Source organism: Athene noctua, chromosome 1 (assembly GCF_965140245.1).
Source record: "Athene noctua chromosome 1, bAthNoc1.hap1.1, whole genome shotgun sequence".
Taxonomy (NCBI): Eukaryota; Metazoa; Chordata; class Aves; order Strigiformes; family Strigidae; genus Athene; species Athene noctua.
Window position 1 is genome coordinate 263,303,227 of NC_134037.1, and position 23,925 is coordinate 263,327,151.

Sequence of the window (23,925 nt, forward strand, 5' to 3'; positions counted from 1 at the left end):
AGGAAGAAAAAAAAAAGCTCTCTGCAGTCTAATAAAGGCAGCGAAAAATAAGACCCAGCCTGCGGGTGAGTGAGGATGAGGAGGGGGTGGCTCATCCTCGCCGCTCTCCAGCTGGGGGGGGGGGGGTTTGGGTCCCCCAAGAGCTGTGTGTGGGTGTCACCGGCTCCCCCTGCACCCCTTTTCCGCGCCCCTTTTTCAGCCGGGAACACCAAGGGCAGCTCAAGGGGAGGGAGGAGCTACTGGAAAGCTCAAAACCACCTCAAAAGCGGGGCTCGAGCCCTCGAGCAGCACCGGGCACCGCGGGGGCCCCGCTCGCGGCCTCCGAAGGTGGCGCCAGGGCCCTGAGGAGACGCAGGAGAGGAAGAAGCTGCCCCAGAAATCCCCCTCGACGCGGCTCCAGCGCCCCACTGAAGGACCACGATCACGCAGCCGCCGAGCAGCGTCTTCATCTGGCCCCCCCAAATTGTCCCAGGTCCTTCATCTGCCCCCCCAAATTGTCCCATGCTCCTTCCTCTGCCACCCCCAAATTATCCCGGTTCCTTCCCTTGTCCCTCTGAGTTATCCTGGCTCCTTCCTCTGCCTCCCAAATCACGCCGGCTCATTCCTTTGCACCCCGAATTGTCCCTGTGGGATGAGCGTCTCCCTTCGGGAAGGGCCCAGCGCAGCAAAGGGCCCTGCCAGCCCCGTTTTAAGCCTCAGGGTGGTTTAAAAGCATCCCTGGATTTAATCTGCAAACCACCAAAGGCAAGCTCGGCCTGCCCCCTGCTTTTAGAAAAATGTCAGCATTTTCGAAGCCAGGCTTTGCCTCACAGCCCCCCCAGTCGCTGCGGTTATCCCAGCACGCAAAGCCCAGCTTTTACGGGGTGAAGAGGAGAAGGATCCAGCCCCGCACCCCACCCTGCACCCTCACCCCCTTCTGCCTTCTCCTTCGTCCCAGCTCGGGTCCCGCGGCCGCCGCGCTCACCTCCGCGCCTCCCCGCGCTCCTCCGCCGAGCCCCGCGGTTAATTCCTGCTGCGGGGAGCAGGGAGGGGGGAAGAATCGAGGGGTGGGGGGGGGAGACAGCAAAATGAAACGACAAACCCACGACTGCTGCTCAGCTGCACGTCAGATGGCAAAGGAGCTGCGCGGAGGCTGAGCAGCGCTTGGCCCCGCTCCCTCCTGGATCCGCGCTTGGCCCTAAGGCGGGGGGGGGTGGGGGGGTGGCGGAGCTGCTGTCCCGCTTTCCAGCCCGTTTCCCAGCGTCACCTCCGCCCAAAGTTGTCCCTGAAGGCCCAAGAAGACCCTTTGCGGGGTGGCCCCCACCCAGGCTGGGCTCTGGGATCAACAACCCTTTTCCTCCTTGTGGCTGGGAACACAGCGAGGGGGGGGGGGGGGGGAAGCAGGACCCTCTGCAGCCACCTCCCGTCCCCACCGCGATGTCCCACGGTACCAGGGATGAGATGCCAATTAGGACCAAGTGCTAACGAAGCCACATGGCACACGGAGGCCCCGCAGTGGGAATAAAGCACCCGAGTCACAGCAGCATAACTGGGGGGGGGGGGGGGCAAGATGGTTTGGGCTGGGAAGAGGGACACCCCAAGCAGGGTGACATCCCGTAACCCCTCTTTTCTCTGGGAATTCAGCAATCCTGGTGTTGAAGGTTAAACTTTTAAGGTTAAACGATGTAGTAATATTATGCTTAGGGCAAAAAAGATTAATTTTTTTTTTGTCTATGTTGAAGCCAAAGGCATCCCTAGTCAGAAGAACAAGTCGGCAGTGGCCTTTGAGCAAGGACATCCTGGAACAATTAGTCCTTGACGAGGGTACGTTGCCAACTTGGGAAGCAGACTCAAGGTCCATGAATCCTTCACTGATTTACCCTCATTCTGATACTAAAAAAAAAATCCCACCTATAGCTCAAGAAGAGCCTTGTCCAGGTGAAGACCCTTCCCCTGAGCACACGCAGCAGTAGAAGTATTGTCAGCTATATTATAATTGTGTGTTAATCACTAACCAGCCATCACAGAAAGGATGGACTTGGAAAATTACTAACTCCAGGAGTTTTGTGTATAAATATAGCAGGAAAAGTCCTGGTGGTGTGCTTGATTTGGGGGAAACCACCAAGTCTCCGGGCTTGCGCAACCCTAAAATAAATAAGCAGTGTCTCTCCTGCGAGTGGCATTATTGACCTACTGAAAACCAGGCGACCGATCTCCTTTTTAAACAACACCAGGAGCTGGTAGATGTGAGAAAATCCGGAGCTTTTCCAGAGCTGCTGGCAGTTTATTTATCGCACAGGGTGTGTAACTGGAGGGTGAGACGCGCCTGGAGATGGAAACACCTGGAAACGCTTCGCAGCGCGGCCTGGGAACGGGCCCTCCAGCTGCTGACCTGTAAAAGCTCCTTTTCTCCAGCTCAGCGTGAGCCCCCCACACCCCATCCCTGCGGTACCTGAACGTTCCAGGGCTGATCCGGCTTCTCTCCTGCCCTGCGGGGCTGGGCTGGTCTCCCCAGGACCCAGAGACATCAGGAGTCCCAGGCAAGGGCCCAGAGAAAGGGCAGTGCCTCCAGCAGCGCTTCCCGGGGTCTTCACGCCGTCGGTGGGAGCAGCTGAGGGCAGCCAGACCCTTCGTTAGGAAGCTAAACAAAGGAGGAATTAAATACATTAAAAATTACCAGCGGAAACCATCGTCCATAAAACCACCTGGTTTGGGTTTCACTCCGCTCAGCTCTTTGCCCATAGGACAGGAGCTTCCTGGGCGCTGGCGGTGCCGGCTGGGACAAGGACCAGGAGGCCAAAATGTGCAGAGAAACAGAAATTAGGGTTGACCCCCCCTCCATTCCCACCCCAATACGGACTCACACGACCCCTCTCGCCCAGCAGGGAGAGCTGTCAAAGTGCCAAACACCAGCCAAAGCCCAGAACAACTCAAAAACCCCTCAGAACCGAGAATTAATGCGGTGGGACCAGGCTCAAGGTTAAGGCCCACAACCAAGCCCGGTAAGATTAGTCCCCAAATGTCACAGCAAAGAGATCAGCTGGAGGCCACTCGACCCTCGCTGCCATCAAAAACCACTTGACTGGAAATAAAGCAGCAGCACCACAGGCTGCTATGCCGTCAGGATCAAGCCTCAAAATTCCACCTGTCCCCTCTTCCTGAGCTTGGATAAATGTGGGAAAGATCAGTGCCGAGTCACCACCAGCCCCCAGAGCCTTGACAGGCACCATTTTCTCCCTCCAGCACCCTGTATCTTGAGGACGTGCTGGACCGATTGGCTGCACAGGGGGGATACAGAGTGATTTCAGTGCTTTAATTAGCAGTAACTTTAATGAAGCCTTTAACACAATCCTCGTTTCAGACACGCTCGCTGGGTGCCTGACAGCAAACACCCGAAATGGTGTTAATTTATACCCGAAACCTCAGAAAGGGGCAGCAAGGCTGGAAGATTTGACTCTGAAACGGCGCTGGTGGAGAGCCTCCTCCCTCTGAGCCCAGTAGGGCAGAGCTGGGGGGGGGCAGCGGGACCCCCGCTGCCTTCAGCCCTGCTCCTCCTCATCCTCCAGGGAAGGGCAGAGCCGCTGGGTCATTGCAATTCAGCTGGCGTTTAACTCCCAGCACGCCCGAGCCAGGCGTTTGCAGCATCACTGGGCAGCCGGGGATGTGCAGCCGCTAAAGAAGATCCCAAATATCTTCTAAAAAGCTGTGTTGGACTTTGGGGTGCGCCCACAGCAGGGTGGGGAAGAAAAATACGGTTAAAGAGGGGGAAAAAAACCCAACAAAACCAAGCCTTTTGCAAATCGATTTAAAAAACAAACAAACAAACAAGCCCAGCAAGCCTGGAAATCCCAGTTCACGCAGCGAGAGAGCGGCCGAGCGCAGATGGGGGAGGCTGGATCTGAGCTCGGGGTGTTTTCTGCCTCTTTCCTGACTGCGGGAGCTGCAGCCACGTCGCAGGTAGTGCGGCGAGAAGCACCCTCCCCACCCACACCCCCCTTATTTATCTTCCTTTTGGGGCTGGTACATGCCCAGCATGAAAAAAAAAAAAAAAAAAAAAAAAAGGCGCTGCTGCATGAGGTAGAGCCCCTCTTGCTGTCTCGCTGGGTGAGGATTTGCGTGTTGGAAGCGAAACGCGCAGCGAGGGGACGGCGTCGGCTGCCGCAGCAGCTCTGCAGACGCCGAGGGGAGGATGCTGCGGCTCCTCCAGCCCGGAAAAAAAATCAGGGCTGGTGCTTCCAGCGGAGCAGACAAAGCAGCCGAATGCCAGCGTGAGGCACCTCTAACCCCAGCCAGACCTTACAGCCAATAAAAACCAGCACGTGGGGAGGAGAGCTTGGCCCGCTGCAGCCCCGGGCTGGTGGCCAGGACCAGCGTCCTACGCCGGTGCCTAAACCAAGCCCAGCTCAGCGACAGCCCCTCCGCTCCAGTTTAACCCAGTCCCCTTTACAGGTGGGGATTTGAGATAGCAGTAGGCAAAGCGACAGCCCCAAGCAGCAACGTTAAGGGAATTCAGCAGCAACGGGGAGCAGGAAGGGGGAATTGAGACCCTCCTGCTTCAGCACTACCCGGGAGACAACACCCGCTTCCTTTTAAGCTCAGCTCCTTCCAACAGGTCTACTCTAAACACGCTTTTGAGAGGGGAATGTGTTTTCAGATGCCCCCACCCGGGCCAGGACCTGGAGGTACTGAGTACAAGGAACAGAAGCTCCCCCCAGTGACAAAAGCCTTCTCCAGTGACCCGTCCCCCCCCAGTCACTAATTCTGGCACATTTCCACAGCTACAAGTCCACATCCAAGTTTCTCCCTTGTCAAATTTCACAACCAATTTCTCAACAGTCCTTTTAACATCCAAGAGCTTAACCGAGCGATGGAGGTCAGGCTGCTGGTTGTTACTGGACCAACCCCAGTTCATTTCCCCAGAATGATCTGGGTTGACAAAGCCCCTGCAGCTCCTCCAGCGCCACCATGAGCCTCCCCCTGACCGTTCCCAACTCCCCCAGATCCCTCAGCGCTGGCTCAGCCCGACTCTTCAACCCCCCCAGGGATCCCGGGGACTCCCCCCTGCCCTGGGCAGCCCATTCCAACGCCCAACAGCCCCTTCTGCACAGAAATCCTTCCTCAGAGCCAGCCTGACCCTGCCCTGGGCAGCTTGAGGCCGTTCCCTCGGGGCCTGGCGCTGGGGCCTTGGCTCCAGAGACTCATCCCCCCTCTCTGCCCCCTCCTGGCAGGGAGTTGCAGAGGGCCAGGAGGTCTCCCCTCAGCCTCCTCTGCTCCAGACTGAACCCCCCCCAGAATAACTCCATCAAAGAGCATCTGTTACTGGTACTCACCAACCCGTCCCCGCAGCCCTGGTCTGCAGCAGGTGGGGGCTCAAGGAGGATCCTCCCTCGAGGCAGGCGGGGCTGGTCCACCCGCGCCCGGCGGGATCACAGAGCCGGCGCCCAGGGAAGCTGCAGACGCCAACACAACGCGCCCGAATCACCTTTGCGAAAGGGAAGGGAGGAAACGTTGGACCTCGAGAGCGGGAAGGCACAGTACAGGTACCCATCCTTGGTATCGCGCTGGAAACAATCGCAGAGAGACCATATAGCACCGCAGGGCCTGTGAGCACACAACTCCACCATCTCTCCTCCGAAAAACACAACAACTTATTTTTTGCCCTTAAAAAAACAAAAAAAAAAAGCCTCCTGCAGCACTTCAAACCCAAAAAGCACGAGCAAGAAGCAGCAGCTGGACACCCTGCACCCCCACGACCCTGCGTTCTGATGGACGTACTTAGAGAAGAGACCCAGAGCTTTCCAATGAGACAGGTATTTATTTAGTTCAAGCGCTAAGGAATTTTTGTTGTTGTTGTTGTTGTTTCATATTATCAAACAGAGCTGAGGTACCAGTGACATTCCAACATGAAGAAAAGGAACCTTTTTCCCCTTATACAATTTCTTCAACTACTTGTATCAAGACAAAAAGTGAGTAATGGAATAGCTGCATAATGTACTGTACAACAATCAAGCCAGAGTGGGGAGGAGAAAAGAAACAGAGCAGAAACCTTCACTGTTTACAAAATCACCATTAAAAAAGTCTGTTCCCGTGGTTCTACTGGCCATGTCAAATGGAGCAAAATAAATAAAACCAAAAAACTGATAGACAGATGGCACGAGGAATTATGGGGCAAAAGAAAAAAAAAATCAAATCAAATCAAATTAAAGACCGTGTTGCTCCTGTGCTCACTTTGGAAGTGTCTTTTCTCTGGTAAACTGGGCTCGGGACAGGATTGAAACCCGTACTCACGTTAAGCACTGACGATCAGCTGGGACATACGTTAAAGATACCTGGTTGTCCTGAGCAGACCTCAGGGCCCTCCTGGGGGATAAACACCAAGTAACAGACAACTCGTCCTTGTTCCTGCAGCCACGGGGGTGCGTGGAACACAGAGCTCGTGGGCACGCTCCTTTCTAGACCTTTTTTTTAGAGCAAATTCTAAAGGGCGCCTCGAACAAACCCGCTCCCAGACGCGCAGCCGCTCTCGACAAGCCGCTCGGCCACCGTAACCCGTCCGTGCTAAGCCAGCTCCTTGCAAATCCAGTGCTTAAAGCTTGTAACTATGGGAAACATAGGGGTTTGGTTATATCAGAAGCAAAAATATAAATTAAAAAAAAGTATGCGCTTGTGGAAAACAGCCAAATGATGACCAATATAAACTGCATAAAGAGCCAAAAGGGGGGGGGGGGGGAAAAATAAAACTAAATGAAAAAGCAGCAAGGTGAACCATTTTTGCACAGTTAAGAACAGTACAATACAGGAAAAGCAGCCAGGTTTCCTTCCCCCCGAGAGTTTCTTTTAAATAAAGAATGATCCTTTGTCACATATCATTGATGTTTATTTCAAGACATGCCACGTCAAAAAAACTTGCCTTTAATATTGCATTATAAAAGCACTTTACATCTCGTTCTGCCTTTAAGTTATTGTTGTGCAGAGTTGCTATAAACCCAGGGCAGGGCACGAGTCTAAGCATTTGCTTCAGGAATGAAGAATTCCAAATTTTTTTACGCCTGCTTCCTGGTGAAAAGTGATGGTGAGGACGATTCCCTTCTCTTTCCCCGTTGGTTATTTTAGATGGTAGAGGGGCAGAAGAGAACAAAGGAGGAGCCTGAATATTTGCTTGCAATTGTTAAGTAGCAATCGCAACACAGACTCAAGAATTCCTTCCTGCACTGTAACTCAGCCATATTCGCCCAGCAAACAATGTATTTACAATTGTGTTTATTAACTTACACAGCAACTTCACAATGACTAGTAAAGATTAAAAGGGTGCACTTCTAGTGTGTTCGATTCCGTGTTTCTCAGGTAGCTACATCTCGCAACATCAGCAAAGCTCTAAACAGATTCCTCAGCAAAACAAAATGAAAAATAATTACTGAAAATAGTAAAAAAAAAATTAAGCAAAGAAATAAATATTGAAGAAAAATGGTTAATTGTAAGCCTAGTTAAATAGAAAACTAAATTACTAGTTATTTAACCAAACTATACAGCTCTAGTGAACCAAACTAGACTTGGAAGACTGAACGTAAAAAAAAAAAAATGCTAAAAAATAAAGGCATCAATCTGCATAATCATAAATTGGTTTCCATCCTATTAAACTCCCTTCCTTTCCATCTAAGATCTCTCAACTAGATTTCTGCATGATCAAAGTAGACACCCCCTTCCCCAGTCGACCTACGACCACGCTACGGAAAAGCGGGTGCGATTCCCCCTTCCACCGCCCCCTCTCCCCCAGCCGTGAGCACGGCATTTCCTCCAGCTGCTCTTTCCTCTTTCTGGTTTTACATTTTTAAAAGGTTTCAATCCACTTCGGCAGGTTTTAAGTGCCAGTCCTGAATTCACCTAATTATCTCCCCTAAAAAAATAAAAAAAAAAAAAAAAGAAGCAAACCACTTCCTCCTCCAACCAGCTGAAACGTTACGTTCCCATCTCTCGGGCAGTAATAGTTTACTTTGTTGGTGTTCTACATAAAAGGGGAAAAAAAAAAAAATTGCTCTTAAAACTCATCTTGCACTCAAAACGTATTTCCCTGTTTCCTGCAAGTGTTTTGCTAATGCACATCCACCCTTTCCTTCCCCCCCAAATCCTCCAGAAGCCATCCATCCCGTTCAGAAAGACACTTTTGTATGTCTGGGTTTGCTTTCTTGGAAATGTGTTCACGTTGACTCTGCAAGAACTAAAAAATTCCAGTGGTCTTTTGTGGTATCGAAACCCCCGCTAAGGTTGGTTTCCAAAAACGTTTGGGGGTTTGAAAACCAGTCAGACTATCTTTGCTCAAAAGATTAAGAGCTTGGGGTTATTTTTTTTCTCGTTATTGTAAGGATAAGCGTTTCACCCTCGGCATATGCCACCTCCGCTTGCGTTTCTGACTGCTGTCTAGTCATTTCCAGTTTGTTAGAGAAATCAAATGGGTAAGATTTGCAAGCATTCTTCTGCACGTACATCTCGTCTAAGTCCAATTCAAAACTTACTCAGTTTCCATCATTTCAAAGTGCAATATCATAACATATTAAAAAAGGAACAAATATTAAGAAATTGTACCTATTTTTTTTTTAAAGTTATAACTAGAATATGCTGGAATATTTTGGCTTTTATTTTTCTTATAAATAATGAAGACACTGACATTTTCTTTGTGTGTGTGTGTGCTTGTGAAGCTAATAGATCATCTCCACGAGACAGCCAGCGATGATGAACTGCAATACGTTATTACTGAAAGGGGAAGGTTCAAGCCAATATTCACACTGCAGTCAATGAAGAGTAAAGGGAGGGAAAGCAGTGATGTTCTGGAGAAAGGTAGAAGCCACATGGTATTAGCAGGAACAGCCTCCTTCACTGACAGGCTGCTCTTGAGGCTTTTCCAGTTTTATGTCAATCACTGGAAGAAATAAGTTAAGGCAAACAGATATCCAACTCTTATTTCCCTACCAGCAGAGATGGGGCAGGATTTAGATTTTCGGTTCAGTATTTCCCACTTGAAAAATATTTTCAAAAGCTCTTGTAAAGACCAGCTTCAAACCAAAGTCGAGGTACAGGTTTCTCAGCAGCCCCTCTTGCCCTGGCATTGACACCTTCCTGAGGAGGTGGCAGAAATTATGTCAGACTCAAAATACCCATTGCTAACCAGAGTCTGTTCTTCCCCAGTCATCTCCTTGTTCTAAAGCAACGGCTAAATTAAAGGTGTGTGCACTGAAGGGTCTAATCACCGTTTCCAGAGGGGACCAGTAACAGCTTGGAAAACCCCAGTTTCAGATCAATGTTAGGCTGGGTCTTCCAGCACCTCCAGCTGCTGGGCACCCAGGAGGGGCTCAAAGAACAAAGCCCTGGAGATGGCAGGAGCCTGGAGGAACCCACGGAAGGGCAGCTCACTTCCTCCTCCAACTCCTGCTCCTCTCCACGGCCAACCGGAGGCTCCTGTCACTGTCCCCACGCAGCCTGGGGGTGGGCAGAGGAGCCTGTCTGGGTTTGAATACAGCTGGCAGTGTATTCTAGCCTGTTCCTTCTCACGCTGTGCCCATCACCGAGTACTTACACCGCCCCCAGCTGCCACGCTCCGTACGTGCCATCCTGAACTCTCCCATCCACCCTTCCTCTAGTTAAGCTGCTCTGCTCACCCCGGTGCCAGCCAACAAACCCCCTCCCTGAACTCACCCCGCAGCGACAGCTGATCTCCAACAAGAACGTGAGGTCGCCGGAGAACTTGCTGCCCTGAACCTCGATACCTCTAAGTCAGAGATGCTCGAAATGAGCTTTGCCAGCTTCATCACCGAGCACGAGCAGTTCAAGGTCTCTGAACCCACAACGTTCTGAAAAAAAGCCTACGGAAAATACACACACACAGAGCCACACTCCTCCCAGTAATCCCAGCAGAGCTGTCTGGGAGACAGTCATATTCAATTTCTGCTATCTGCAGTCTGCAGAAAGTCAAATTTCAAGTGCCCTTATTGCACTCCCATTTAGAGACCAGTGATCAAACTCCCTGATAGGGAAACTGCAGGCCCACCACCCCACCGCCTGTGCGTGCTACCACCATCCTCATTAATAAAGATGGGTGCTCATTAACCTTTTGATGACCTGCATAATGAAATATTTTTGATCAATCAAGTTCGTATCGCACAAAGCTTGTGCCTTAGCAGCTGCAACCCACAGCTTCTCAAATCCCTCTTTCCCCTATGCAGTAAGATGCTCTACAGGAGATGATTTCAGCATTCTTGTCCCCCTCCTACAGTTCCTGCCGCATCCTTCCCTCAAAACACCATTTCTCCTCCATTTACCAGCTGCCAGCTACGTGATCCCTGCTGCAAATAAAACAGACAGCCCTGGAAAAAAGTCCTTCCACTCAAAAAAGCTCACCCACTTCTAGCATCTCAGCAACTCTCTCAGTCAAGACGCAGTGCAGCCCCTCTTTGCTCCCTTCCTGGCAGTGCCCACCGGGATTTCCCCTACTCTTTTTCTCCAGTCCCTCCCCATCCCGCACTCCTGCGGGCAGAGGCAGGCAGCCTTCTCTCCACCTTCTGCATTACCTTTCCTCTCTAATCCAAGCAGAAATTGGTAGTCTGGGGAGACTCTAAGAACTGGGTCAGTTATCACAGAACTTTTCACCTTCCGAGCTACACTGAACCACAAACACACCCACACTTTTGTCACAAGCCACCCACAAAAGCGCCTACACAGCCTTAACTGCCCTCCCCAAACACACCCAGCTGGCCAGGTCAGGAATTCAGATTTAGCCATACTGCGTGTCACGCACAGATTTTATCCTTTTTCTATCCCTCATGCCATCTCCTTTCCCTTCCCCGAGGCTGATCCCTTCAGCTGAGACCTCCTCCCTCGCACCACGCAGGTGCCAGTCCAGAGCTGTCTGGGGTCAAGCCCTGCAACCGGCCGCCCTGGGAGGTTACGGGATCTCACGGCATCTCCACCCTCAGAGATGGCTGAACATTCCCTGAACATGTGACACTGAGAAACTGGCCTGATTTTGGAGTTAGCCCTGCTTCAAGCAGGAGGGTTGCAAAAGGGATCTACAGAGTCCCTCCCAACCCAGCTTATTCTGTGATTCAGCAAGTCAGATCAGAGCATCTGCTCTGCAAGAGCCAGAAACCTTTTTTTTTTTTCCCCCAGACCTCACTGCAGCTGTTTTCTCCCAACTTCACAGTCTCCCCCTCTCTCCCCACACCCAACCCACTCAAACTCCAAGCAAAGAATCTTTCTGATTCTGTTTACACCCTTCTGCACCTTCCCACTGTCCTCCCCTTTGGTTTTCACTCAGTTGTCCTCACTTTTATACTACCTCATAGCCCTACGCATCCCTACTTCCCCTGATTTACAGGAGAGGCCTCCACCCTTAACACCCCTAGTCCCAGCCTCTTCTCCCACCAAACCTTCTCCCTCAGTATTTTGAGGTTACTTGCCCCTATGCCCCCTCTCAGGCCTCTTTTTGGGATGTCCATAAGCTGACCGAGGGCTGCAGGAGAGATATCGTTCCCTCCTCATTCATCCTTGTTATTCAGGGCCTGCATCTTCCTCGTCCACGGTAACGCCTGGCAGTGCTTTGCCACCACCAAATCGTAGCACAGGCGCATAAAGGATACTGTCTTCTCTACTTTTGTCTTGTGTGCTTTCCATTCCAGGCAAGGCAGCTGCCACGCGTCGGAAAAGCTGCAAAAAAAAAAAACAAACCCCACACAGGGAACAGATCAAAACAACCGTACTTTAACGAGTGTACCCCAGTTGATACAGTTCAAACAATGATTCAATACATCCTTCACCACTATTTACACTGCTTACACCAAAAAGCCTGACACCAAATATAACCTTTATTCTTAGGAAATGGCAAACCATATTTTTGTTGTTACTGAAGATCAAATGTTACCGGCTACAAGCAGCAAACCTTCTATCACCTTCTCTGCAAATATGCTCTGTTTGGAAACCAGCATTTCCACCTCACATCTGCCACCGATGTCCACGGACTCTAACAACTTGGCCACGTCAGGTGGGAACTCGACCTTCACAACTCCACCGAGTATTAGTTACCCAGAAGCACAGACGTGCTGATAAAGTCAAACGCATCATCCAGGAGTCTGTCACCGATACTGGCCAAGCTGGCACACACAGAAGAACATCATAAAAGGAGCATCTTCTTCCAGGCTCCACATATCTACGGCTCAGGTTCCCCAGGAACCAGACAAAGGCTCTTTCTTTCGGTAATCTGCCCAATCCTTTTCTGAATGCTCTCAATTTTTGGTACCCAACTCCACTGTTACCACATGTCCACACTCGGGGTATAAAGCACAGAAAAGGAACATGAGTCAAGTGCACTTGAAGGCTGTCTCCAGTTTCCTTAGCTCCAAAGTCTCTTCATAGTTTTATTCCACTGGAAGGAGGCTGAGAGCTAAGACTGAAAAGAGCCAATTCCCTCTCCTGCATTTCCTACCTTTGCCCCTGAGCTCAGATTTGTGGTTCCCAGCTTTTTCCTAGCCCTCTGGGCAAGGAGCCTACAAATTTGCCCATGATTAAAGTAAGAGTATTCACTTGAATTTCCTGAGCACACAATAATTTGTCTCCTCCTGCATAGGAACAACAGAGTTAAGGACTGTCCTTCAGCTGAGGCTGATTTTTCTGAGAAGCTGCCACATTCAGTGGGTAGGAACAACATAATTTTCAACAGTATAACAGTTCAACAGTTCTTCACGTGCCTCAGCAAGTGTGCACACAGGAGGACAGGACAGATCAGATGGACAGAGGATAAAGAGCATCTTTCCTATTCATCAGGGTTATCAAATGACTACCTAATTGTTTCTTGCCTTTGAAGAACAGCCCTAGTAGAGTTCTGATCCCATGCTGATGCACTCAGCACACACCCACATATAAACATCCAACATACGCTGCATTAATATTTTTACACCGTTACAGACTTTGTTGCTACTACATCTTTCTTGCCCTCTTGTTCTCAAGCATCCAGGACACGAGCTGTTTCCAAGCTCTCAACATCTCCATCCATCAGTGTGTTAAAATCACCCCACTGCGTGCCCGAGAGCGGCTCGCGAGTCCCAGAAGGCCTGGTGCAAGTCTGACATCAGCCTTCATGTGTTAAATTGACATCATTGCACATTATTTCAGTCCTCTCCTTAAATGACACAAAACTAAACCACTTATTCCCAGTGACCCACTTTCCACAGAAAATCGAGCCATGCTGCTGTCAGTCTGTTTATATTATGAATGTAGGTCCCTGAACAGCTTCGCTGATCGGGGGCTCAAGCGCTTTTGAAATTTGGCCCTGAGTGTCCAAACGATGCTGGGAAAACATCAAGGCAACTTTGTCAGCTTGACAAGTACCCTCCAAGCTACACAGGAACAAGCCCCCAGGTTTGTCAGGTGCGGCTGTGACCGTTGCAGGGCAGGAGTACAAACACACGGTGCTCGTTGGTGTCTGACCTCTGCTGTCACCACTGTTTGTTCCTGACTTAAGAGACTGCTATGTGAGGAGAGGACAAAACGGACAGGTTAAAAAAAAAGACAAAGGCAAAGCTGCTTTCCTTCGTCATTCCCATGATCTCTCTCATAATCACTCTAGAAACCAGCATCCTCACCCCCTTTCTCACCACCACCACTTTGTGGGCATACACCAAAGTCTGGACTGAGACAAGGATATGGGTCTGGGAAGTCAGTTCTTGCTGTATCTTAGTGATTTTAACCAAAAATTTCCAAGCAAAAAAAGCTTCGAATGCTCCTCTAGGTTTCCATTAACCTCTACCACTATCCTCAGCCTCCCAGTCTCGCAGGCAAATTCTCATGTGCCAACAACAAAGAAAGAAAGATCATGTCAAAATTCCAGAGGCTAAACTGCCCTAGCCACCAACACCAGACAGACAGCAGGAATGCACACCCACCCAAACGTATAAAGGCATGAGAGTGCTCCTGGGCAGAATTAAGATAATTTTGACACAGGGAGACGTTAAACATTGATCTAATTGCAATCCTTGTACAAAAAAAGTCCTATCAATCAAGCTTACCACTTCTTCTTACTGTATCTGCTTGCCTCATCTCACCAACCACTCTTAATTCTGCTTGAAAAAGCAACGTGACTATGATTTTTCCAAACGTTTTAAAACTAGACAGACATGAGCACTTTTAGCTTATACGAATGAAATAGGGGTGAAGAAAGAAGCTGCAGACTTTCAGAGGAATCTTTCATCATATCCTCACAGTCAGCTTTATTTTTCCTTGCCATTCCAATCAGATAAGAGGACAGCACTGCCAACCATCTTAGCTTTATTACTTTTCAAAAGGCTTTTCTCTCACTCAGTATAGCACTAAACTATTCTTAAGTTTTTTTCGCCTCTGGGAGAGGATCGAGGAAGTAACTGACATTCAATCTCATCTTCCTCTGGAAGCCTTAAAGTTTTAATATTATATTTGAATTCACAAGCGCTTTGCAGTCTCAAGGCTTTCTTTGCCTTTAACAGTCTTTAATAAACTCCCTGACTCGATCACATTTGGGTATGGAAGGTTGTGACTCTCCTCCTTTACTGGGCTTTGTCCCTAAAATTACTTCTGCTCTCAAAGTTCAATACTCAGTCAGCTTTCACCAGTTGATTAACAAATCTCAATTTTAATTTTATGAAAGAATCAGCTTTGTGACTTCTGGGAAAAAAAAGAAAAAAAAAAAGAATAAAAAGGATTACTGGACAGCCACCAGGCTGCATTGCAAAATATTCAAATACCGTCTACAGTTATGCTTTCAGAAGCATACTGGCATGTTGTCAATGCATGAACAGCTGATATGGTAAACTCTGCTCTTCTCTGGCACATCACTTCATAGCTGCATCTATCCCTATTAGCTCTGTAGGGGGAGATCTGTTAAACCTCTCGCCCCTCCAACACACACTTCCCTCCTGATATGCAAATGATACATTAGAGGCAGAGAACGGAGCAAATTAGCTAATGTGTCCCACCAGTACACTGCCTTTTTTTTTTTTTTCTCTCATATACTGCAGTCTTAAAGAGTAATTTTGACCCAGTTCTTAACACAGAAGGTCTGGGGGAGAAAAAAAAAAATCCCTCTTATCAGTTTTAAGGATGGATATGCAACAGAGGTTGGCGCAATCCTACCAGATTGTGCCTAAATTAGGTCGCTCGCTTGACATCTTTGCTCTGATAGAAAGAAGGAAACGCATCATCTCATACAGCTCTTTGCTGATGTCATGCACTTTGAGATCCTATGTGGGAACAGCATTAGCAAAAAAAACTTGTTTTAAACTGCGGCATTGCTATTTACTTCCCCGTCGTACAATACGTAACAAGGGAGGGATGCAGTTTACAGAGGGGAGGGGTGGAGAGTCTTAAAAAAACCTCAGCTGCTGGGAACCAGCTGGAATTACTGCATTTAAACCAAGCTGCTGACAGAAAGGCTAAGTGCTTAAAATACAGTAATCCTTTCTTTACATTAAGGACCAGGAATAAAATTCTGCCTTTAGCGGTATTTCTCCCCTAAATTATTTGACTAAAAAAAAAAAAGGAATTTGGCAACTAAGAAAATCAACTTTCTTTCTTATTAACCTTCTGCTTATCAGCCAAAGCATATGTGAACAAATCCAATTAGGGAAACTTCATGATGGTTAGAAAGCAGCTTTCTACGCAGGGACCTTACCACTTTGCAATGCCTTCAGGACCCAAGCCAGCAGTCTTAACTCACTGAAAAACATCACAGGCAGTTGCACATATATATGAATATATGTAATAGTGTATATATACACACACATATATGTCTAAATATTTGTGCATATGTATGTGTGTATGAAAACACACATGTCTGTGAGCATTCGGGACTTTTTTTCCAAGGCAGGAGTTAAACGCAGCCGTGTGAAAGACTAAGAGCCACACAGAGTCTCTTTCAGCATTCAACCCTGCAATCTCCTTCCTGATTAAACACTGAAAAAACAACCAAACCCCTCATCTCTTGCCATTAGTTTCAACTCATTTGCCAAACTGTGCCTTTCCTACTACTCCAGCCAATAAATCCCCAACAGATCAGTGTCACAAACGACTGTTAGGCATAAAACAGTTTTCACTGTAACACTCCCGCAGCAATACGGAAAGGACAGGAGGATGACTGTCCAGATGGAAAAGCCAGGCAAGAAACCTGTTCCCTGATGCAAAGCAAACAAAAATGTTTTCCTAATTCTCATTCTCCGAGGAGAGCAGTGCGACTCAAAGAATAATTCTTGCCCATCAGACAGACAAAAATCAAAAGACAGGGGACAGAGCCAAGCTGCTAGATGCAGCCAGCTCTGTGAAAACAGGGTTATTCCAAGGGCCACGGTCCTTTAGCTGCTGCCGTGAGAAAGTTTTTCTGCCAAATACCATATTCAGTCCGTGGCTCTGAGAGCAAATGTAAAGCGTGCCAGGTACTGCTGTAAGGAGGTCTTCGGGGCTCGCTCTCCCCTCTCTTTCTACAAGACAGCAAAATGAACCCTGACATATTCTGGGCATGAAGTCCACAGACTAACAATAAGATTCCCTGAAATACAGACTGCTGAGATAGAGCATGAATCTCAAAGTCTTTTAAAGCTTATTCAGGGCTGACAAATAAAATGAATTAAAGACTACGATTCTCTGCATTAACTGAAGTTATCTACTTCTCTCCTCAGTCTTAAAGCTCCCCTGACAATCGGTCTTTGCTGAAACTTGCAGGATCCAAAAGCCAATTTTTCTCCCCTCTATTGCCTCAATTTAATCCCAGAACAATACTATCACCATTTCTACTCTGCAATATCATCCAGCCATTCTTCCTTCAACACCTTCTCCCCAAAGCCAGAAGGAACAGCAAGCGTCTAGGACCCTGGAGACAGCCCTACCTTAACAGATCCAGCAGTGCACAGCAGCTGTACGTTACAATCTAGTTTGACAGTGTGCAACTACAAGAGATGAGGCTCGCCCCAGCAGCTCATCAGATCAATCTTCGGGGAAAAGAAATGCCACAGAAATCATAAAATGAAAGCCTGCCGTGTCCAGGTTTCAGTCAGCACGCACACAGGCTGCAAATCCTCTGTACTTCTCTGCGGTGGCTACATGGAGATCCACCCCTGAGTCTCTAAACCAAGCCCCAGGTTACTCACTTCCACCTCAGTCCCCAGTACTGTGTTAGCTGAGGTGTCGCCTTCTGAGCTGTCCCTTTTCATGTCACAGGGGAACAGAAAAAAAAAAAGCCTCTCAGCAGTATGATCCCCTTTGTTGGGAGAAGATCCTGGCATGGAAATACAGACTGTTAGAAGCCTGGTACAACTCACCTTCTGGAGTTACACTACAAAGCCAGGCACTCTGGATTTGTAGGATAGTTACAGCGAGCACAGTGCTGAAGACACTGTCCTTTCCTCTCATCAGCGCTGCCTTCCAGCAGAAAAGGATGAACAAGCTAGAAGTAGCACGCAAAGTCAAAAGTACCATGGCTTCCCACTGATGGCTATCAAAGGAGTGACATGGCCAAAAAAAAAAAAAGTCTTAGCTGTTACTCTCCTCAAGCAGGACAAGAAATTAAGCTTCTTCTATAACCTTAGTGGGGCAAACGCTGCTTCTGAAACCTTGTGGACAAGCATCCCTTGGAAAACCCTAGTGCTTGAGCCAACACAAATAGCACCAAGATTCACCACCTGGGAGGTGACATTATTCTTCAACGTCTGACAGACTGGGATGAGGTTTGTGTACTGGCTGGCGCCCCAAGGCATTCCCTGAGCTGTGTGACCAGCCAGCTCTGTGCCTGCTACCCCTGCCTGGCAGCCAAATCTGGGGCAGTGAGGGCAGCTGGCCGGCAAGACACATCTCCAGGACTTGCCTGCACACAAGTAATGCTAGAATTCACATCTCTGACCTGAAAGCCACGATAAAAGAATGCAAGGAAGCTACAGTGGGCCATACATGAAGTGTTAGGAGAAAGAGAGCTCACCCTGGAACTGATAACATCAAGATGTCTACATCCGACACCACACAGAACCAAAGCCTTCATGAGAAGGGTCAGACTAGAAATTAGGAAGGATTTCTGTGCAGAAGGGGCTGTTGGGCGTTGGAATGGGCTGCCCAGGGCAGGGGGGAGTCCCCGGGATCCCTGGAGGGGTTGAAGAGTCGGGCTGAGCCAGCGCTGAGGGATCTGGGGGAGTTGGGAACGGTCAGGGGGAGGGTCATGGTTGGGCTGGAGGAGCTGCAGGGCCTTTTCCAACCTCCATGACTCTGGGATTCTGAGAAGGGGGATGGAAATGCAAAGAAGCCAGTGATGGAGGACTGAGGGTTCAACTTCATCCCAAGTCTTCTTCAGCATTAACTTGTGCCATTCCCTACCTTTAACCCAGGGCACAGGATTTACATCCAGGAGAGGACAGTGGGGAAACAACAGCGTTTTGTCAGCTCTTCTGGACTGCCCAGACAGGCTCCCAAGCAAAGCACAGACAACCTGAGAAGGTTTAATACTGGCAGGCAAGAGTTTTGCATAGAAGGAAAAAAACCCAACAAACCAAAATAGATCATATTCCCTAATCTACACATTACAGCCATACCCATGTAGCTCTGATACTGCCGATTGCTAAATCTGAACCTAAACCCTCGTGGACAAACCAATGACTCGCCACTAGTCTAAGATTCACCTTTACATTAATATTTCATATCTGGCACTAGGTGATCTTAATTTTTACATAAATGTGTTTCATTATGTGTAGTCAAAATATCAACCTTGTATCTAAAATAATTTGACACCTGAATTAAAAATCCTCAATGAAAATTAACTTGGACAGTAATTATTCTGCAGGATCAGAATATATTACAGGTAGCGGTTATCAGTTATGAGAAGGTCAAATTTGCATTCAGCTTATTAAAGAAAGATTTTATATGGGTTATGGAAGGGTATCCATTCTGCAGTTGTACCCATATGCTTTCCCATTTCATTGTGGAAGAATTTACTGACAACATAGTAAAATAAATCCATATCATTCAATAAAGAAGCTGCAAGGAAACAGAACTAGATAAACAGTAGTATTAAAAGTCTTATCCTTTGAGGATTGTTTCAACTACTGCTTACTAAACTAATAAAAAAATGAGAGTTTCAAACATATAGAAGAGCTTTGAAGTTCCTAAAAATCCCAGTCCACGTCTGCAACAGAAGGATCAAAACTCAGAAGAAAAATCCATTTTCAGTTCTTTTCGAATAGCCACTTTGTTTTGATACTTTGCACACAGAATGAAGTCCCTTAAAATCTGTCCTCTTGTCCAGTTCTGACAAGACTTCATGAAGTACCCACTCAGATTACAATGCAGTGCTATGTAACGGCCCCAAGGTTTTTTCAGATATTACTGTTTATTAATGCTAGTGAAGAACAAGAATTACACCTCAGGACACCAAATAACGCATTTAATACAAAGGGAACTAGCCCCCAGGTTCCCACCCCCCACTTTTTTTTTTCTGGAGTTAAATTACCAAACCTATTTTCTCACAGTCTTACAGCATGTAACTTGGCAATTAAAATCAGAGGTATAATTTGTCTAGACCTCCACTATACAACCAGAATTTTCTCTAGAGAGTGTGCAAGTGAGGCTACAGCTACAAAAATGGCTTTATGCTCTGACAAGCTCATTAGTACAATCCCTGAATGACTTCAACATAAAATACAAAAAGGGAAAGTTTGTGCCTCCATAATGCATTAAATGGAGCCACCATCCTTAACGACAAAGGCCGTGGTGGCTTTACACAGCACGTGTTTTATTAAACAACAGAATCTTATGCCAAAATGGACTATAGGTGTACTGTTGAGATTTTCCTACTTACATCCCAAATCATCAGGGCTCCAACTAGCCTCAAAAGCCACAAGCTACCTTACAGGCTGGGACAAGGACTTCTGGAAACGTGTCAGCTGCACAGCAGCTCCCTCAAGGAAAGAGGGAATACAGAGCTCCATCATCATCACCACTCCTCTCGGCAAGGCAACTGTTCTCAAGTGCACAGCCCCTAGATTAAGTAAACATTAAGGATTCCAGCACAGAATCTAAACATTAATTACAAGACAGTCTGGTGTTGTGGCAGGATAATTGGTGGCCCCTGGAACCAGACACTTTCACGCTCACTGGAATGCAGTGCTAAGTTTACATGTCTAATTATTCCATTATATAGGGAATAATTTTGCTACTAATACACAAAGACAAGGTACATTTTGGTAACAGACCCTTTAGTCCTGTCTGTAACATACAGTAATTTATAACCCTGTTTTAGCAACTCCAATTCCACATACAAACTATTTGTGTAGCTACATCTATAAGATACACATGCGATTACACACATGTATGCATGTTTGCTCTGTGAAGACCTCCGAGAACAAATGTCTTCTACGTCTTGCACTGCTGCATTTCCTCCTACCGTAAGACCAGCTGCCAAATGCTTTAGGAATCATGACTCCATATGAGAAATTGCTGGATCGATGAAAAAGCAATATCCCATTATGCACTGAGTAGGGATGCACAGCTCTAGCTCTTTATTCATGATCTACTAGTAAGCATATTTGCTTACATAACTAATAAGCTCAAACAAAATCTCTTTCATGTAAACACCAGATCAGTTCTGTGGTGTTTACTACTTTCACCAGTTCACTGTTTGCTCAGTGATTTATCTTCATTAACACAAGTGTTAAAACTTCATCTAGCAGGTCAGAATTTAAAGAGCCGCAGCTCATCTCACAACATAAAACCCAATTTCGTTGCAGTTGCATCAGCTCAAAAGACATTTCCCTACTTTCCCCAATTCAAAAGCAACTCATCATCTACCAGAAATAAATAGCTTTGGCTGTCCAAGTGCTCACACTTTCAGTGCCTTCCAAGAGAGCAGAAACACCAGTTTAGACTGTCTCACTGTAGAGTGGAAGCATTTTAAGCCATCTTGTTCCTCCTTGACTGGTTTGTCCAGTTTTTCACTAAATCAGTACCAGAAAGCATCCTCAGACCTGTGTTTCCCCAACTTTTTGGCTCATGCCTTAATCCCTTCAACCTGAACACCAAATCTAGGTTATGAGGAATCTAGGAAAGCATGATTCTGAACCCACAAAGCTTCTTGAGTAATTCCTCTTTTCTGAGGGGAAAGACATTCCGAGACATTTGCTGCAACATCAGGGATCCTTGTGAGCCTCAGCCAGCAATTCACCTCTGAGACAGTGCTCGCTGTGTAAGGACTACCACATCCCTCTGACACCCTCTGCAAAGGCTCCCTGGTGTCCAGGGAACTCCTGTTCCCACAACAGTGCATTAACAGAAGTAGTCTCAGGGCTAGTTGGTGGCCAACACATTTACTCACCTGTTTTACATTGTAGCCTGCTTTTGCACTAGTTTCAATGAACATTACATTCAGCTCTTTGGCTTTTCTTTCTCCTTCCTCGATGGACACTTGTCTGGGGAAGATAACACAGAATTAGGGGGGGAAAAAAAAAAAAAAAAAAAAAACAACAGACAAACACTTTGAAAACCCAGATTTTAATCTTCGACTCAAGGAGGTGACTGCTTCATTACAGTTTGGAAAGCATTTAATGTTTTTTTCCCCGCATACAGATGGTATATACAGAGCACAGTTGTAGACAAGTACCACCATTTCACTGTATCAGGTGGATTTCCACAGCACACCTGGCTCCCAAAATAGAACTGGGCTTTCCAACACAACAGCTGAGTCGGCCAGTTAAGACTCCCCCAAATCCCTGTCCAGGAAGCTATGCTGTTATGTCTAAACAATTAACAGATTTTAATGTCCAATCATCATCAACTTGCAGCCTACAAAACTGTTTTCACAGAGGACCAAGTGTAACCACCTATCAAATAAATTTTTCCCCATTTGCCCCTGGGTGGGGTCCCACCTGTTAAGCAGTTTGCCACTGCTAAAATTGGGGGAAATTTTGGTTCAAGAGCTGGAAAATAAAAATCATGAGGTATCTGAGGGGCATACGTACGTGTGTGTAAACAAGTCTTAACAGAAGGTTATAAATCTGAAGTAAGGGTCAAAGGAGAAGCTATTCTGAGGAAGTATATATTTCAACCAAATCCAGAACACTTTCATCTACTGCTTTTGTTCTTGCTTTGTGACTCTACTCATCTGTATTAATACCATAAACCCAGAATAAACAGCAAATGCAACAAAAGCTGAAGAGGCACAACTTCTAAAAATCTTTGTCTGCCAACTTATGAAAGCCCCTGCAGTTTTTCAAATGGGATGATTACCTGCACCTATCACTTATATCTGAGCAAATTTATTACAAATATTTCTAACTATTTTAGCTTATTCATTCACTGATGCAGCTTGTCGTTGTAAAATTGAGATTTCTCTAGTCACAGCCATCTCCAGCACAGTCAAAACAAGCTTGAGCATTTTGAAAAAATAAAATACAAGCGTTAAAAATAAAATAGTTGTCTAGTAGAAAACAGCAGCAGATTAAGAAAAACATTTGAAAGCTGAGTTATTCCTCCATACCTCTTATCTGCTAGATCTGTTTTATTTCCCACCAGCATAATGATGACATCACTGCCCCTTTCCGTTCTGACATCATCAATCCATTTTGTTGTTTGCTGGAACGAGTTTACATCTAGCAGAGAACAGTGGAGAGGATTATCACTGCAGGTATTCTTCACAGATCACTGGTAAATACATCTGTAAATCTCAAATAAAAGCTTCATATTCTCTGGAATTGGCATAATAGGGTGATGAAGAATCAGCAAGTGAAACCCTAAGTCTCCCACAGTGAAGTATATGAAAGCTTTGGCATTAATTTCAAATGGGCAAGTACTTCATTACAGGTGAATTCAAAGACAGGGAGTGAACTGAGTTGATCTATAATTTGGTTTTGACAGCATCTATAAATGAGAAGTTTTATCACCACGTTTTAGATCAGTTCCCTTTTTGATAGTTCAACATAAAATATTCTATATCGAGAATGGGGATTAATGTGATATTGCACTCTACACTGCTCGTGACTCGTGTATCTACAGCAAGAGGTTCCTACAGTTTCAACGCTCCTCAGAAGTACTTAATCCACATTTTGGACAGCTTAATCACTTTTTACTTGCTAGGTTCAGGATTTTCTCTAGGAAATCTCAGGGTTAAACACACATTAGCAACTCCTGTATCATTGAACACAGAGTTCCCAATTATTTGCCTAGAATCAGAAACACAAATTTAACCTATCCACAGACACTCTGCCTTAACGATACATCCTTAAAAGCTGTGAGATAAGAATTCTAGGAAGCTATCCTGATCTACTGAGACAGTATGTTGTTTGGAAAGTCGCATCCCATAAGGAAAAACGAGTTGTACAGAAGCTGTCACGGTGCTCAGCATTTCCCAGTCAGCTACACAAAGAGCAGCTGAGTTGCTGAAGCAGTTTGCAGTACTTAAAAGGGGGGGGGGGGGGGGCTCTGCAGCAGTTCTTGACAAGTATTGATTTTTTTTAATGGCTTCTACTGCATAGTAATATATTGTATGCTAGACAGTCATGACTTGATCACTTGCCAGTGTCTTAATTCTTCTCTTTATCACTTGGTAATGTTGAATTTGCTAGGTCAGGAAAAAAAATTTTGAAGTTCACAGCTAACCTGCTATTTTAGTTCAATGAAAGTGCTATTTTTGACAATTAAAGATTTTCTAGGTAAAGCCCATATTCTTGCTGCAATCTTCTAGTATTTATAAATCAAAGGATGAGCGCTTTTGCATTTCTATAGAATTAGGCCATTGCTCTTGGTCAATTCCAGTTTAGAACTGGAAGTGTCTAAAGGTTTAGTTCTCCTAAAACAAAGTTTCTGTTCTTCGTAAATACAAAAAGCTAGTAAGTTAGGGGTCTCTGGACTGAGGGGAGGGACAGAAGGAGTAGGCTTGAAAAAGCACTAATATTTTAGTTCACAAAAATG

General features: G+C 46.6%; 1 protein-coding gene across 4 annotated transcripts in view; it reads right to left on the minus strand.

Annotated features, from left to right (window-relative positions):
* Window positions 1–5,199: 5,199 nt before the first annotated feature.
* The window catches only part of RAB6A (RAB6A, member RAS oncogene family), a 66,122-nt gene continuing 47,396 nt past the window's right edge, over window positions 5,200–23,925 (minus strand). Inside the window, exons 7-10 of one of the 4 annotated variants that reach the window (XM_074919268.1) lie at window positions 22,496–22,607; window positions 21,335–21,428; window positions 11,607–11,673; window positions 5,202–8,893 (exon numbers count right to left, since the gene is read on the minus strand). In XM_074919268.1, the coding sequence (XP_074775369.1) occupies window positions 8,829–8,893; window positions 11,607–11,673; window positions 21,335–21,428; window positions 22,496–22,607 (338 nt within the window). In that variant the 3' untranslated portion in view covers window positions 5,202–8,828. Of the gene's footprint in view, window positions 8,894–11,606; window positions 11,674–21,334; window positions 21,429–22,495; window positions 22,608–23,925 lie in introns of all 4 variants that reach the window. The other 3 variants (XM_074919259.1, XM_074919248.1, XM_074919278.1) reach the window with 3 other exon arrangements.